Source organism: Poeciliopsis prolifica, unplaced genomic scaffold, assembly GCF_027474105.1.
Source record: "Poeciliopsis prolifica strain line A6 unplaced genomic scaffold, Auburn_PproV2 SCAFFOLD013, whole genome shotgun sequence".
In the NCBI taxonomy this organism is placed as follows: Eukaryota; Metazoa; Chordata; class Actinopteri; order Cyprinodontiformes; family Poeciliidae; genus Poeciliopsis; species Poeciliopsis prolifica.
In genome coordinates, this window is record NW_026562388.1 from 11,954,362 (window position 1) to 11,968,990 (window position 14,629).

Consider the following 14,629-nt stretch of genomic DNA (forward strand, 5'->3'; position numbering starts at 1 on the left):
AACTTGTTTCTTATGCTAGAAAGCACTCCGGTATCCAAGGTGATATCATCTTGTTTTGATGGTGATGCTATGTTCCATTTGAAGGGCTCCTTTAAACTGACAGCTCATGTGAAGAGGCTGCATAACTAAGGCTGGCTTGCCACCTACTGGAGTGTTCTTGTATCCAGACTTTTCAGGTGTAATCCTAGCATCCACCATGTCACACTGTTATCTCTGTATCCGTTAAATTATTGCTTTCCCATTGTAGATATTTTAAAACTCTTCAAATGTCTTCATAACCTTTCATGAGCTACACAAACATTCAGTAGCTTAGTTGTGAAGTGGAAACATGATTTTCGAAACCTTGAACTTGTAGTGTACATTAATATTTAGCCCCTCCACCTCTATACTCCGACTCTAAATAAAATGCTTAATTGGAAGGCTTAAATGTTGGATTACGAGTCCATTACTCTACTCATTGATCCCCAGTCAACCCCAAAGTGAAAAACAGAGCAAATAATTACTTCCAGATGTCACCTAATTATAATAATATATAACGGTTAGAGTTGGGTACATGCAAGTTGAATGTGAAACAAGTGAAAAACTAAAACAATTATATTCTAATAATATTAATGTAATAGTTAGATAATGTTATAATCAATATTCTTATTAATAATAATCATGATAATATTGATTATCATTATTATTTGTATTTTTATAATAGTATCATTCTTAGGAGTATTAGTATTAGTTGTAGTGGTCAACGACTTAATACATATATTTTTTTTTCTAAATTATTACATTTAATTTATTTAATCTTTTAACTTTGGGATCCAGATTTCTTTGTGGGTCTGAAAACACCTAATTAGAGGTTTAAATTATTTTCAAAGAATTTGAGCATACGAGCATATTTATTTTTAATAAGAAGATTAATATAGCATGAAACTTGTTCGGATTGTTTGTATTGTAATCAAACCACTATCAAAAAGTCTTAAATATGCCTTGTGCACTTCACGCAGAATCTGGATTTAAATTTTTAGTCAGAATTTGGTCTGTCAGAAACAGGAAATGTTGGTAATCTTTCATTTAGTTCCTCTTAAAAGCAAAAAGCAAGTTCATAAAGAAAAGATCAGGATAACAAACGTACCCAAACCAGCAGGGGGCGGTAGACAAACAAGCAAACACCTCAGTGATGACGGTCCTTAACGTGGCTGAATAAAGACGTCTCTTCTTGTCTGCGCTTGAACGAGGCAGCAGGGCACCGAGCCGAGGCTCCGTGGTGCTGAAAGGACAGCTCCACCGCTTTCTGACAGCTGCAGGTAGGCTCATTTGTCGCCATGGAGATAAATTAGACAAAGTAAAGTGATCGTCGTCATCACCGGCAACATTACGCATCATTCTGCAGGGAATTAGAAAATATAGATGAGGCGTAAATGTGCGTTTGGCACGACATTCTATCACGCTGTTTAGGTATAAGACAGATTTAGGTTTAAAGTGTGATAATTTTAGTCTGAAGGTTTTTATATCCAAAGTTTGCTTCTGCTGTAGGTCAGCAGACCTCTGAAACAAGGATGAGATATTCTTAGTATTCTCAGTGGCACCTAAGAGTCCCTAGATCCTCATTTGCTCAGAAATTAGTTCCTGTCGTCCTCAGAGTTGTGTTTTCCTCACTCAATCTTTGTAAGAAAAAAACCCCAAACTGTGTCATTTACACGTAAACTCTGTAATTTCAACTCAAGCATTTTTAACTCAAATAAATTATTGTCTGGAAAATGAAACAAGATCTTGTTTCTTTACTAAAATATGCATTTTTGCACTGATAAAATATTCAGCCCTACGTATGAGTGAATTTTTATAACCACAGTTCAGTGCACATTCAGCTGCAAGTCTTTAGGAGTTTGACTGTACCGTCTGCAGACGTTAATATGTTCTCCAGTTCTTCTTTTCCAAATGGGTTTAGTACGGTTAGATGAAAGTGGCTTTGAACAGCAATTCTCATGTCTTGACACAGATTCTTAAGTGAATGGAGGTGTGGACTTTGACTGGACCATTGCTAAAGGTTTTCTTTCAGGCTTGCTCTGCATTTAGCTCCATCAGTCTACCAGTTTTGATGTAGAGTCTGTGTTTCATGGCATTTTTGCATTAAAGCTAATAAGTACAATTTTGGTTTCGTCTCTGCAGAGTGTCTTTCTCTACTTGAGACAAACTTTTTATGACTTTCTTTGTTATGTGAGATGACAAAGCTTGATAAACTAACCCTACTTTAATTTCACAATAACTTGACCCTTGACCTGTTTGGCAATTGGCAGCACTTGATTATATTTAGAGGTTTAAGGAGCAACTAAGAACAATTTGCGTCACAATTTTCTGAGTTTTTTAAAAGGTGTATATTTTTCTTCCAGTTGAGTTACTCACTCAGTTGTTCTGTTATTATCTAAATATATTATTCCGATTTAGTTTGTCTATTGTTTCCTTTGCTCTCACACAGATATGTTCACCCGGATGTTAAAGCTGAGACTGCTTAATGCCGTAGCGCCTGCGTATTTCTTTGCAGCTACAACAGTCACATTTATTTTACACTTTTGCCTCTTCATCCCGACAATCTTCCCCAACCCGGACACATCGCTGAAGAGCTCCACAGTCCTTCACACAACTGTTTTCCTTTTCCTGATGTTTAATGCTTTGGGGAATTACATAATGACAATCAAATATCCGGCCGAGAGTAACAACGAGATTGCGATTCCTGTGTGTTCACCAAGTTGCTCTGACAAAGTGGATTCCCACTACTTACTTAATGGCCGTCATTTCTGCAAACTGTGCAGGAAGGTCATTTTCAGGAGGGATCACCACTGTTTTTTCACTGGAAACTGCATTGGCAACAAGAACATGCGTTACTTCATCATGTTCTGCATCTACACATCATGCGTATGCATGTACTCCTTGGTTCTTGGCGTGGCCTTCCTGACAGTTGAGTACTCCATCTCCTTTGAGAACCCATTGACCTTCCTGACCCTCCTCCCTTTCTCCACCGCCTACTTCTTCATGGGTGAGTTTACTAGTTTAAAGCTATGATTAACCACTTTTATTGTTTTTTCATTCCTAATTCATGTAATCCTTTCTCTCACAGGCACAATCTCTGGCCTGCAGCTGTTCCTGGTGCTGATGCTCTATGTGTGGCTGGGCATTGGCTTGGTGTGTGCAGGCTTCTGCTGCCAGCAGGTGCTGCTGGTGGCCCGGGGGCAGACCTGGTGTCAGATGCAGAGAGGGGATCTGGTGGATAACCGCAGCCCCTGGAGAGCAAATCTCAAGGATGTTTTTGGCGCCCGCTGGATCCTTGGTCTTATTCTGCCTGTGCAAACAGTGGAGATGTACTCTGAAGACACAGATGGACTTAAGCAAGACTGACAGTTGTCCATTTGTCTCAGTGAGAGCCACTCTCTTCCAAGTGGTTCAACCAAGTGGTTCATTTAGCAAAAAATAGTTTTTCGGCATTTACTGTAGGTGTAAATTAATTTTTAATCTGTATGGATGCTTTACGATGTTTGAAATTTACAATAAGATAGCTGACAGTTTCATCCTCTTACAGGTAGGAACCATATAAGCAATGTGAAATAAGTGCTGAGTATAAATGTTTATTCTTAAAAAGGCATTTCTAAAGGCAATATTAGGAAAAATAAGTTGTACCTTCCAACAAATTGCAACCGATCATCGGTTTTCATCCAATCAGTAGTCTGACTTTACAGCATCCTCCCAACATATCCATAGCCTTAGTAAAGATGTGTAAAAAGGCCTTAAATTAAATACAGCTTTTATTGCAATAGCATAATCCTATTTTGAATATTTAAGAAAAATGCAACCTGTCCTCTCAACCATTCCATAAGATTAATTTTGTGTCCAGGTAGTGATTATGCATCTTTTCCTGTGAACCCATTCACCTTAACAGGGTTGCCAGGGTCTTTGGAAGTGATACAGGCCTGCAGCACCATAGACACTTAATCAGAGGAACAGATAAGAGGAACAGACGCTTGTCCACGTACTTTGTTTCAAACCCATGCTTGTTACAAAAGACTCCATCTTAAGGACATGGATCCTTTAAACTCTCTGTAATCTTTAACGAAGCGGAGGTATAGATATTTGTAAATGTAAAGACAGAGAAAGTAAATACCTAGATCACATCCCAAATTTCCAGGTTAAACTTTTCAAGTGTATTTGTGTTGTTGAGTTTTCAAGTAGCCACTTTGTGACCTAAGATAAGCACATGTCTGCCTGACATGAATGGCATATTTTTTGTGTCTTTTCTATTCTGAATAGATGAGAGAAGTGACAGCACATAAACATTTTTCCCAAAAAGAGGAAAAGTGGCACATCTGTAATTTTATTAATTTTAGGTACATGATCTCCCTTCAAATAATCATTTTACTAAATTTTTAATGTGCTGTGACTCAGGGCCTCATTTTTACACATTTCTTTTTGGCATTAAAATAAGCAATGTGGGTGCTGTGTTTTACAGCAAGCAAGTTTCCAAGCAATATTTATATGTTTGCCTTTAAAGCTTTATGCTATATAATCACCAGTACCATGCAGTGCTCTGAGATTATCTTTCCTAACCCTAATTTGATTCTACAGTTTGACGTTCAGGAAACCAGGGGCAGTTTTCACTGTTAAATTAAGGGCTAACAGATGAAGAAAGAATTGGCAGCATAAACAGCCAGACTTCACAGGACTGCTTGACTTGAGCCTGGGGACATTTTCTACTCACACTAATGTTTTTCTGAATGAAAATTGTTGACGGAAATGGGGATTATAATATCCAGGGTATTACTCACAATGTGCCATGCTTATAGGCGAAGATTTGATATCTTCTTCCTCTGCTATAATGACAGAATAAGCAGCATTAGAACAGGATTTTATTCCCCCTTTCTGATGCATCTGCAGCTGCTTCCTCAAAAGTTGTGGACGTTTTGGTATTCAAGCATACTTTTGGAGACAATGTTGCCTATTTGTGTATTGCAATAAAAGTTTAACCCATTTAAAACCACAACAAGCGGCTACTTTTTTCACTTTTACTAATGACACATCCTTAGAAAAATAACAAGAGGAAATTATCTCAGTTTAAGACTTGACAAAGACAAGAATGCACAAGTCACAAAACCAAACAGCAGCAGAGTAAAAACAAGAAAATCCCATCCTCTTAACTTTAAATATGATTAATATCTTACCAAAAACCAATGATTAATTAAAGATTTAAACAGAATTACAACTAAGGATTTTAAAGACTGTAAATTTCAAATATGAAGGTTTTTACAATATAAAGCAACTCAGAAAGTAACGTGTCAGTAGATCATCCAAATTGGCAAAAAAAAATAAATCTTTGGAGTCCTCTGAGTGCATTCAACTTCCCTCCACATGATAAAAAGATTTACAAAACTACGATAAAAATCAAGCACAGAAATATGAAGCACAAACATGAATAGACTTAAAAAGGCACAGGCATTAAGATATATATTTAGATTCACATTATTTCTTCGATACAGAATGCTTGACTGAATAAATCTGGGACCAAAGTGCAAGTCTAAAAGCTGTCATGTTTTTGCCAGAAAACCTTTTATACCAACATTTATAAAGCAAACTTTGACAAAAAGAATAGAGATGGCAACAAAAGATCTAGAATCTAAACCATCATGTGGCTACAGCACTCTCATTGCTACATTTCTGTTCCATATCAACAGAGCTCTGAAAAAAAAAAAGATGGAGTAAATTTCACCATGAAACTGGCAAATATCTCCATGTCACTTCTTAAGATTATTCACACCACTTTGTTAAAATTTTTGGTCACAGTTATGAGGAATAAATAATACCAAAAGTAAATATTATATTTAAAACGTGAGAAAAAAAACAAAACATTTTACCAACATCCAGTGATGTTTCTTGATAAATAAACCACAATAGGAAAAGAACCAAAATAGTGGCAGAAATAACCTGATTTAGTTATCTAATGCCTAATAACGATGAAACTTGATGAACCATTTTAAGTGTCAGAAAAATAAATGCAGTAACTAATTAAAATTATTAGTGACTGAATAGTTTTGTAACAAAGGTGATCAGCGTCACCATTTTCAAACTTACAAAGGTTTAAGGTTAAAGAAACTTTAATTTTGGTTTTCATTGAGCTGTTGAGGAAAAATTTCTTGGTAATTAATCATCATCAGAATCCATCACTATACTCAACCTCCAATATTTAAAGATAAAATTACTATGTGTTTAAAGAAACAAAATTCCAGAAATTTTTAAAGTTGGAAAATTTCCCAGGGAGAAAATGAAAAGAAACGAGAAATTTTAAATATTTCAAGTTGGTGCTGCTCATGGATTCCAGATGTAGCTTGGAAAATAAAATAAAAAAAACAGATTTCATACAAGTAGATCTACACATATCAAAAGCTATTCCAGTCACATACTGACTTATTAAAGGGTAAAACGACCACAGCCTCTACATGCATTTTGCATTCCTCCATCACATGCAGATGATTTCTACAACCTGGACGGCTGACATTTCTCATTGAAGATTCTGAGGCGGCCCAAGAAGAGGATAGTGTGACTAAATGCGGCTTGAAAAATCCAAGCAAGGAGATTTTTACTGTTCATGCTTTCAATTAGTAAAAGGAATCCATGCTCAATAATATTTATTATTTTTGGAGTATGGTGTTATTTCACCTTGTTTAAAGGGAGGGGTAGGCTTTTAAAAATGTGTTTGATGTTTAACGAAATAATTGTTCCATGAAAGCAATTAAAACCTAATGAGATATTTTGCTTTAAAAGTTAAAGCTTTGCAATTGTAAAATTTATTGGATGTTATCCGTTAATGGTAAAACCAAATATTTACGCTAGTATTTGAATATGATGTGATGAAAAACTATCATTTTTTAAAAATTAGGTAATCGCTTAAATTCACGTGAAAAGTTTCTGAGAATTTTCCACCGCTTTATAATCTTGTCATATTTTAAGTCTGCCACTCAAATGTGGTTTTTATGTACCTTTTTTATTTTTAATCACAGTATATTTAAAGTGCACAGCTTGAAAAACAATATTACAAGTTATTCAAATTGTAGTCATTTGAATAACTAAAATATATGACTAACTGGAGTCATATTGACTCCATTTGAGGCTTTCCTACTTAAGATATTTTTTGGACAAAGTATCTATCGCTGTCAAGTAAAACAGACAGATACAGCTGTGTACCTCAAGTTATTGCTGTGCAAGTTAAGCAGGACACAATCAATATTAACGTAGCCCATGTAATACTGATAACATGTTGCATGTTATTTTCCCGCAGTTGAAGTTACTGAGGCTTCTACGATGTACAAGGCATTTTACTGACTTGCTGTTATGGGGACAAAAAGAAAACATCCCTGAAAATGTCTGCACTGACTCAGAAACCTTGATGAAAAACATTAGTGACCTGTGTGTTACTGCATCCACCAATGCAATACAATACTCTGCAGATTGCTTCAGATAGGGTGAAGAAGTGAAAAGCTGCAATCTGATCTAGATAAGTCACAATCTGTTTGCCTGTCCTCGTTTCAAAACGAAGCAGAAAATGTACACATTTATCAAGAACCAATCACATTTAACTGGTTTCAGCACTTGATGTGCTGTCTTTTTAGCTTGTTGTGACCCAGTTCACCCAGCTCTTTTCTCCCAGTGTAATTCAATTGCTATGACTATTCGCACTTTAACACATAAGGCATTTGCTCATGCATTTAACAAGAATTCAAAGGTTATAGTAAAAACAAAAAGCATGTTGACCTGTTTGTTAGAGGTGTATGACAGACGTCAGACATCCGTCTGGCTAATCTGCTATAAGGCATGCGTTTTTTTAGGCATTTGACACAGACAGCCAGAAAGCCCCGCTGCAAGTACCACTTTCACCCATTTCGCATCAGAGGCAGATATTTTGTTAAAGGCAAGGGTTTGAAACATAAGCATGCTTCCAAACACCCGTTGATTACAGAGGATGTGCTTCATATTCATGTCAAACCAGCAGTGCTAAATGTTTCAGGATTCCTGGTTTCTACATTGTGCTCTGCGCAAATGTTCATTTCCCCTCAACTTTCTAACATTTTGTCGTAAGTGGCAAATAACTGTGGATGGCAAGAACAACAATAGACAATTCTGAGATATGTGTGGTGTGCATATGAATTCAAACCTTTTAGCTTTACATCCATAAGTAAAATCTAGTGGCAGGTCAGGATTAAAAGGGATAAAATAAGACTGCTAATGTATATTTATCGTTGCAATTAATCATAAGTTAGTGAACAAAGGCGCAGTGGGCAGAGCAACATCAGGATGTGGCGATGTTCAGTTCTAAATGCAAATGGGAATCTGTGCAAAGATCTTACACCTAATGTTCACAGGTGTTTCCCTAATTTAACAGAGCCTGAGCTGCTTTCAAAGAGGAATAGGAAAACATTTTAGGCAAACATTCCCCAAAGCTGTAATTGCAGCAAAAGCTGGTTCAAAGATTTACTCTTAGAGGTTAGGGCCACAAATATTAACTGCCCTTTTGAAAAAAAAGAGAAATCTTTTGATAAATATTTACAGCAGGACATTTGTTGTAATTCTTAAAGAGCAATCATTTCATTCCTAATCTACTATTAGGTTTTGATATTAAAAAAAAAAAAACTTTCAAAAAGGTGATGGCTACATTTTTGTATACTTGATGTTGTGATATTTGCACAACATAAGGAAAATAGACCTAAATAAAATTGACTATCATTCTGTTGTGGAAATTAAATTCAATTATCGAATGAAAACAGCTAAAACCTTTATTGTTGTTATATCTATTTTTAAAACAACTGTTTCTTTTTAACTTTTAGTGTTTGAAATTATAAAGTGTTGAGAGCCGTTGCAGAAGAACCAGTCGGGGCTCCGGAATCACAGGCTGCAGACTCCTGGTCTAGAAGATAAAATTCCAATAACAAGTTGTTTGCTGTTGTAAAGTGACAAAATGTATTAAAAGAACTTCTGCAAGGCACTGTCCACCTACAGCCGCCTGATAAAATGGTGAAAGCTGAGCTGTGTTTGCCATAACCGTGTGACACATTCAGCATCTGATGACCTCTTCATTAATCCTTTTGAAACCAGATTCAGAACTGCTGATTATGTCCACAAACGCGTTATGCTAGGATACTCTGAACTTTAACCCCGAACTGCTGCTTTTCAGTGTCTTGCAAAGACACCTGGAGTTTAGTCCAGAGCTGTGGATCCCCGCTGCTCAGCGCTTCGAGCAGCAGAGCTGTTTGCTCCTGCAGCAGGTGCAGCTGGCCCTGCGTGCGCTTGTTTTCTTTGATCAGTTGCTTTGTGCGCAGCGTAATCCCTAGCAGGCCAGACTTGTTGAGGATGTTGTAGGTATTGCTGAAACGCTTCAGTTTGGTGCTGTGCATGGAGATGGGATCCTGATATTTCTCTGCAGGCATGCTGCCGTCATCAGATATGCTCCTCAGCTCCTCATATGTGAAGTTGGCAAATGAGCTGGTTTCTGTTGCTGCGGTCAGAGATTTGTCAGAATTTTGCTCCTGAATCTCAGTGTGAGATTTGTTGCTCGGTTCTTCAAAGTCGCAGACAGCTTGAGCTTGCATTTGCAGATCTGACAGTGGGCTGGAGGAGATGTCAGGCCTCAGAGGGTCATGGCGTCTCCTCTGTCGCTGCTCATATCCTGCTGTTCCGCTTGCAATCAGCCTTGATGTTTCCACTCTCTTAGAGGGCGAATCCACTGGGTAGGGGGCAATTCTTGGGTATGATTTGAGGATGGGAGTGTAGCTTTTTGATTGTTGCATGCCGTCAGAGCCAGCTTTCGGAGAGCAGTTTGTGCCATTCGATACCAATGGCTGAAGAAGAACCACCTGAGATTGGGGCATCACTTCCATTGATGAAGGAAAGCCCCACTGTTTCTCTGGTGGAGCCATTGGTGATGGCTGGAGACAGAAAATAAAAATCATTTTAAATTTACTTTGTAACACCAGTTTAGTAGGTAATAAACATAAAAAAACCTGTTCAACCACTCAGAAACGATCAACAATACAAAAAAGTCCTATTACTTAACTTGGTTGTCATAATGATACAACAAAAATCACAATTTACTACATTCTGATGTTTGCAATAATTTGTTTTTCATTTTGCTTTTCACTAATCAGCAAACACAGTATACCTAAATGCTGACATCACCACTCTTGCTGCTGCTGCACAGATTAAATGGCTGCTCCTCAAGGTTCCCTAATGGTATTATAAAATGGAGGAGAGAAGTGGGGGAAAGCTTGATCTAACCAGATGTAAAACCATACGAAAACGCTGGCAATTTGAACTATCAACACAAATTCCTGTCTGATCAATTGGCCGATTAGCATAGTATGAAACATTATATTTGTGGCAGATCCTGAATTTGATCCCCAGCAGAGGATCATTTGTTCATAGTTTCTGCCAAATAAGCTGATTTAATAAGCCTGATCTTAGAGTTTACAGTTAGGAGACAACAGGAGCGACAGACTCCAGGACAGCTGTGCATGTTTTCATGTAGCTGCAGCATGCTGGCAGGTCCACCATCTGAACAGTACAAGATTAAGCTGTATTTTACACAATTTGTTGTGTGTCAGAAATATATGGCACTTAAAAAGAGGATTTAAATTCACTTTGATTTCCCTCCAATGACTTTCAGATTATGCTGAAGTCAAATGACATTTATTTACCAGTCAGACCATGGTACAAAATCAGAGGTGAATGAGAAGAGGACTAAAACTGGTTAAAAGAATCTCTTTACAAGAAGTGTTTAGATTTTTTGTAAAAAAAAAAAAAAAGAGACATGGGGAAGCAGCTCCTCCACTAGCTCTATGGTTTCAATGCTTAATCAGTAAATGCAAACCTTGCTGCAAAACATAATATGATTGGCAGGATAAAGATTCAAAATTGCCAGAAAAAATTGTTGCAATTCTTTTGCTTTTTACAAAAAACAGCAAATTCTATAAAATTTGACTGTTGTGCAACTGAAATTTTGGACAAAGGCAAGATACATGATTCAAACAAAACTTCATAAAGATTACAACTCTATAATCTATTTATGAATTTCAGAATTTATAAAAAATAAGATGTGACACTTACAAAGCTGTTAGTTTAGCAGTTACAAACAGTGAATATGGTGCATGTTGTTCTATTTTACCTGCTTTAGGACAAAGTTGTTCATAATGATCATTGGGGACAGTCCAGGATATGAACCTCCTACCAAGGCCACCGGCTGACCAGCTGGATCCTGCCCGATTATTGACCCATTCCTTCCAGTATCTTCCGAGTCTGTGATCTCCACTGCACTGAAGTACTCTGAGCTGGCATCTGACAATGAGAAGGCTGGCATATGGGTCTGATCATGTTCTAAAGTCACAGGTTTGTGTATAACCTGATCATTAAAACTGTAAACAACTCAGACACACATTACGTATCTCTTCACCATGAAGAACAGGACAGAACAAATCTAGTGATGGAGGCTGAATCAAATTCAGGTCAGCCTTGATCATATAAATAAAGGTCATCGCCTGCAGAGCTCAGTGCACATTCTGACTGTGAGCTAGATCTCCACATTTGATTTGGGTTGACTAATTTTATCTCAAACAAATGTAGTTTCTAATAATAGTACACACAAGTCAATAAAATGGAATACAGGCTTTAATAACAAAAGTAGGTATTCTGAATTAAAGTATCTAATTCTTAAAAATATTTCTTATATCTTACAAGAGGATTTTTGCTCTTGTGTAAACTAAAATAAAAATAATAAAAAATGCTAAATGAAAATACAGACTCACAAACTGGAACAGTTTATTACAAATTTTTAAATACCCTTTGTTACCGAGACTGACATATAGTTTGTGAAAACTCAGCAACAAGTCATTTGATAATATTTGCTCATGATTATTTACTGCTAAATTTGTTGAGTATTTACAAAGCAGGAATCTAAAAGAAACACAGTAGGAAATTAAGTGTATATATACCTAAAAAGCAATGCAGCACTGAATCATTTGAAATCCAAGTGATATTTCACAGGTGTTGCAAATTTCTTCTGGATACTTCAATGTGGACAGAGTCAATAACATCAGATCATGTAATGCAGACAAACCTGAGAAGCCTGAATCTCTTTCCAGGTCTTGTTTGGACATTCTCATCTGCGCTGTCATTGTAAATGGTGGCAGTCTCTGTGTGTTTAGTTTGTTAAAACTGCTCATTTTGGAATCCACTGAGGAAAAAAACACAATGGGAAGTTAAATAGTACCAACATCCCCCCCCCAATCAGGAAAGGTGTTGCAAGTTAAAGTATCACAGTCACAAATGTTATTCTTTGCAAAATTATTCATAAGTATCACTAAATTAAATCATAAAAATTAATTAATTAATTAATTACATATTTCAAATTACAAATTTAGTAAATAATGAAATTAAGACATGGGGCTCATTTTAACATGTAATTCATCATTTTGATGCTTCTTTGTAACAGTACCCTTAAACATATTAAAATGCACATTGCAGCTCATTAGAGAAGCATTAATAGCATCAAGGTCCTCTACAGATTAATTGTCTTGAAAAATTCAGTAATAGGTCCAGCCACTGAACAATAAAATACAATGGAATATGTATGAATGCTATTTCAACAACAAATATTAGAGCCACAATTATTAAAATATATATTTAACATATTATTTTCCATTGGCTTGTCATTTTTGAATAGTGACATTTCATACAAAAATAGTGGTATCTAATAAAAATTAAAAACTGATTTCAACTGAAATTAAATCCATATAAGCTGTTTAAATTTTAGCTGTTAATTAATAAACTAATTTCACTGACTTTTCTCACGTACATTGTGTGACGGTGCATAATACTGCTTGGTTCCTAGAGATGAGTAGGTATCACCACAAGGGGTCGCCTATCCTCTTTTATTTGGTGATACCTACTCATCTCTAAGGAGCCAAGCAAGCAAATTGATATCACGTCAATAGGTCTGGTCGATTTCTGAGATTAGTTTACTTCAATCGCTTCAGACATAAGTGCATTGACCTCAGATGAAAAGCATCTTCCTTATGATTTACAGAATTTGTTATCCTCTTTTTTTCATTTTTGAAGTGCAGGTTTCTGGGCTTGTTTTTCACTTATTTGATATTCTTATCTCATTCCTCTAATCACCTACCCATCAAGCTGTCCACAAATTATACGTACGAATGACATTCCAATGTATTATTTACCAAGCGTCAATGTATCTTATCTTGCCTAACGCTTTTTATTAAAATATGACATTATGGTGTATTGCTTTGAACATATATTTGTGAGGTAAATCCCCTTTACTATCCAGGACTTGATTAGGTGAAACATAACAAATTTGGCCCCGTTACTGAATTCAGCGTTCGGTTCAATGACCTGCCATGCTCCCGCAGCCTGTACTGTTGAAGTAGAATGAGTTATAGTTTCACTTCTTCACAATGAAGCATGAGGAAACTAAACAAGTAATTTTTAGTGTGCATAAAACGCGTAGCTTGTCAAATACCGTTGTTTAGACGAGCAACGTACAATTTTTTAAATCAACCGCTACGAGCTTTACAATGGTTAAGTTTATCTTAATGCAACAACAGTTCAACAGAAGCCAAAAAACAAAAAACAAAAACAAAAAAAACATTAGCTGCTGTTTGTGTGCACTGAGCAGGGACTACACGTCTCCCTGTTTATAGTGTGCTTTCCTTCGCTGTTAGCACAAATAGCTAGGTGATGCTAACTGGGTTGAATTTAAGCTAACTACGACGTCTTCCCGAAAAGAACAACTACCTACTCCACTAATAGCATTTTAAGAAAAACTTACCAATAATTCGTTTTCTTTAAAACTGATATTTGATGATAGTGACATCCAAGTTGCTTCTTCAGTTGCTGCTCGACACTGCCGAAGCTAACATTCGTTACTCCTCGCTATCTGTTCTGGTTTTGACCGTTATCACGTCTTACAGGCAAATATATTCAAACGTTTACTTTAACATTAACATTTGGTAAGTGATATAGGTGAGTAAGACTTTGTCTTGAAAGGTAAACTTATAATTGTATTCTCAGGCGGGCTTAAGTAAGAATTGTACGATCGGTTCCCCCTGCAAGACATAACGGAGGGCTTAAACATCCCATGGTAACATGACAGGTTTCTGCAGTTGTCAAGGAAACTACTCAACAGTTTTTTTTGTTTTTTTTTGTTATTCTAGAAGGATAGCTATCGGGGAACAATCGCTAGCAATAAATATAATGTAAGTCAGTAGAAAAAAAAATATTATGGCTCACAGAAAGTGACACCCAAAATTCAGTCTCACAAAATAATTAACTATTACATAGCTCAAAGTTTAAAGAATATGGAAGACTAATGACTTAATATTTGTTCAGAAGACAGTTGTTTACGTCCTCCACAAGGAGGACACAAGCAACTAACGACCTTTGCCATTCAAAAGTTTTTTATCCAAAGGTATTCATAAAACGTTGAGTGGAAGGAAAATGTGAAAAATCTTGAACTTTATCAGCCTATTCAAATTTGTAAGCTGTGCCTTGAAAATAGATGTTGTTGAAAATTGCATAAGTAAGTATATATATCAGC

At 36.4% G+C, this 14,629-nt stretch overlaps 2 protein-coding genes across 3 annotated transcripts; one reads left to right on the plus strand and one right to left on the minus strand.

Moving 5' to 3' along the window:
- The first annotated feature begins 1,192 nt into the window (after nt 1–1,192).
- zdhhc22 (zinc finger DHHC-type palmitoyltransferase 22) lies at nt 1,193–4,978 on the plus strand. Of its 2 annotated transcripts, none has more exons than XM_055038603.1 (3): nt 1,193–1,298; nt 2,468–3,025; nt 3,107–4,978. In XM_055038603.1, exons 2-3 carry the CDS (start codon nt 2,470–2,472, stop codon nt 3,382–3,384), a joined length of 834 nt encoding a protein of 277 aa, XP_054894578.1. In that variant the 5' UTR covers nt 1,193–1,298; nt 2,468–2,469; the 3' UTR covers nt 3,385–4,978. The 2 variants fall into 2 exon arrangements, with proteins under 2 accessions (XP_054894578.1, XP_054894579.1); XM_055038604.1 differs by having other exon boundaries at nt 2,802–3,025.
- Nucleotides 4,979–5,028: 50 nt separating this feature from the next.
- Nucleotides 5,029–14,179, minus strand: cipca (CLOCK-interacting pacemaker a). The gene is made up of 4 exons (XM_055038602.1): nt 13,862–14,179; nt 12,134–12,250; nt 11,186–11,355; nt 5,029–9,950 (listed from the first exon to the last, which is right to left on the minus strand). Exons 2-4 carry the CDS (start codon nt 12,237–12,239, stop codon nt 9,153–9,155), a joined length of 1,074 nt encoding a protein of 357 aa, XP_054894577.1. The 5' UTR covers nt 12,240–12,250; nt 13,862–14,179; the 3' UTR covers nt 5,029–9,152.
- Nucleotides 14,180–14,629: the final 450 nt, after the last annotated feature.

Coding starts and splice junctions, on each gene's coding strand:
- zdhhc22 (XM_055038603.1), top strand. CDS start 2,470: ATGTTCACCCGGATGTTAAAGCTGAGACTGCTTAATGCCGTAGCGCCT. Junction 3,026..3,106: donor CACCGCCTACTTCTTCATGG/GTGAGTTTACTA, acceptor TTTCTCTCACAG/GCACAATCTCTGGCCTGCAG.
- cipca (XM_055038602.1), bottom strand. CDS start 12,239: ATGAGCAGTTTTAACAAACTAAACACACAGAGACTGCCACCATTTACA. Junction 11,356..12,133: donor AAGAGATTCAGGCTTCTCAG/GTTTGTCTGCAT, acceptor TCTCATTGTCAG/ATGCCAGCTCAGAGTACTTC. Junction 9,951..11,185: donor ACAACTTTGTCCTAAAGCAG/GTAAAATAGAAC, acceptor TTCTGTCTCCAG/CCATCACCAATGGCTCCACC.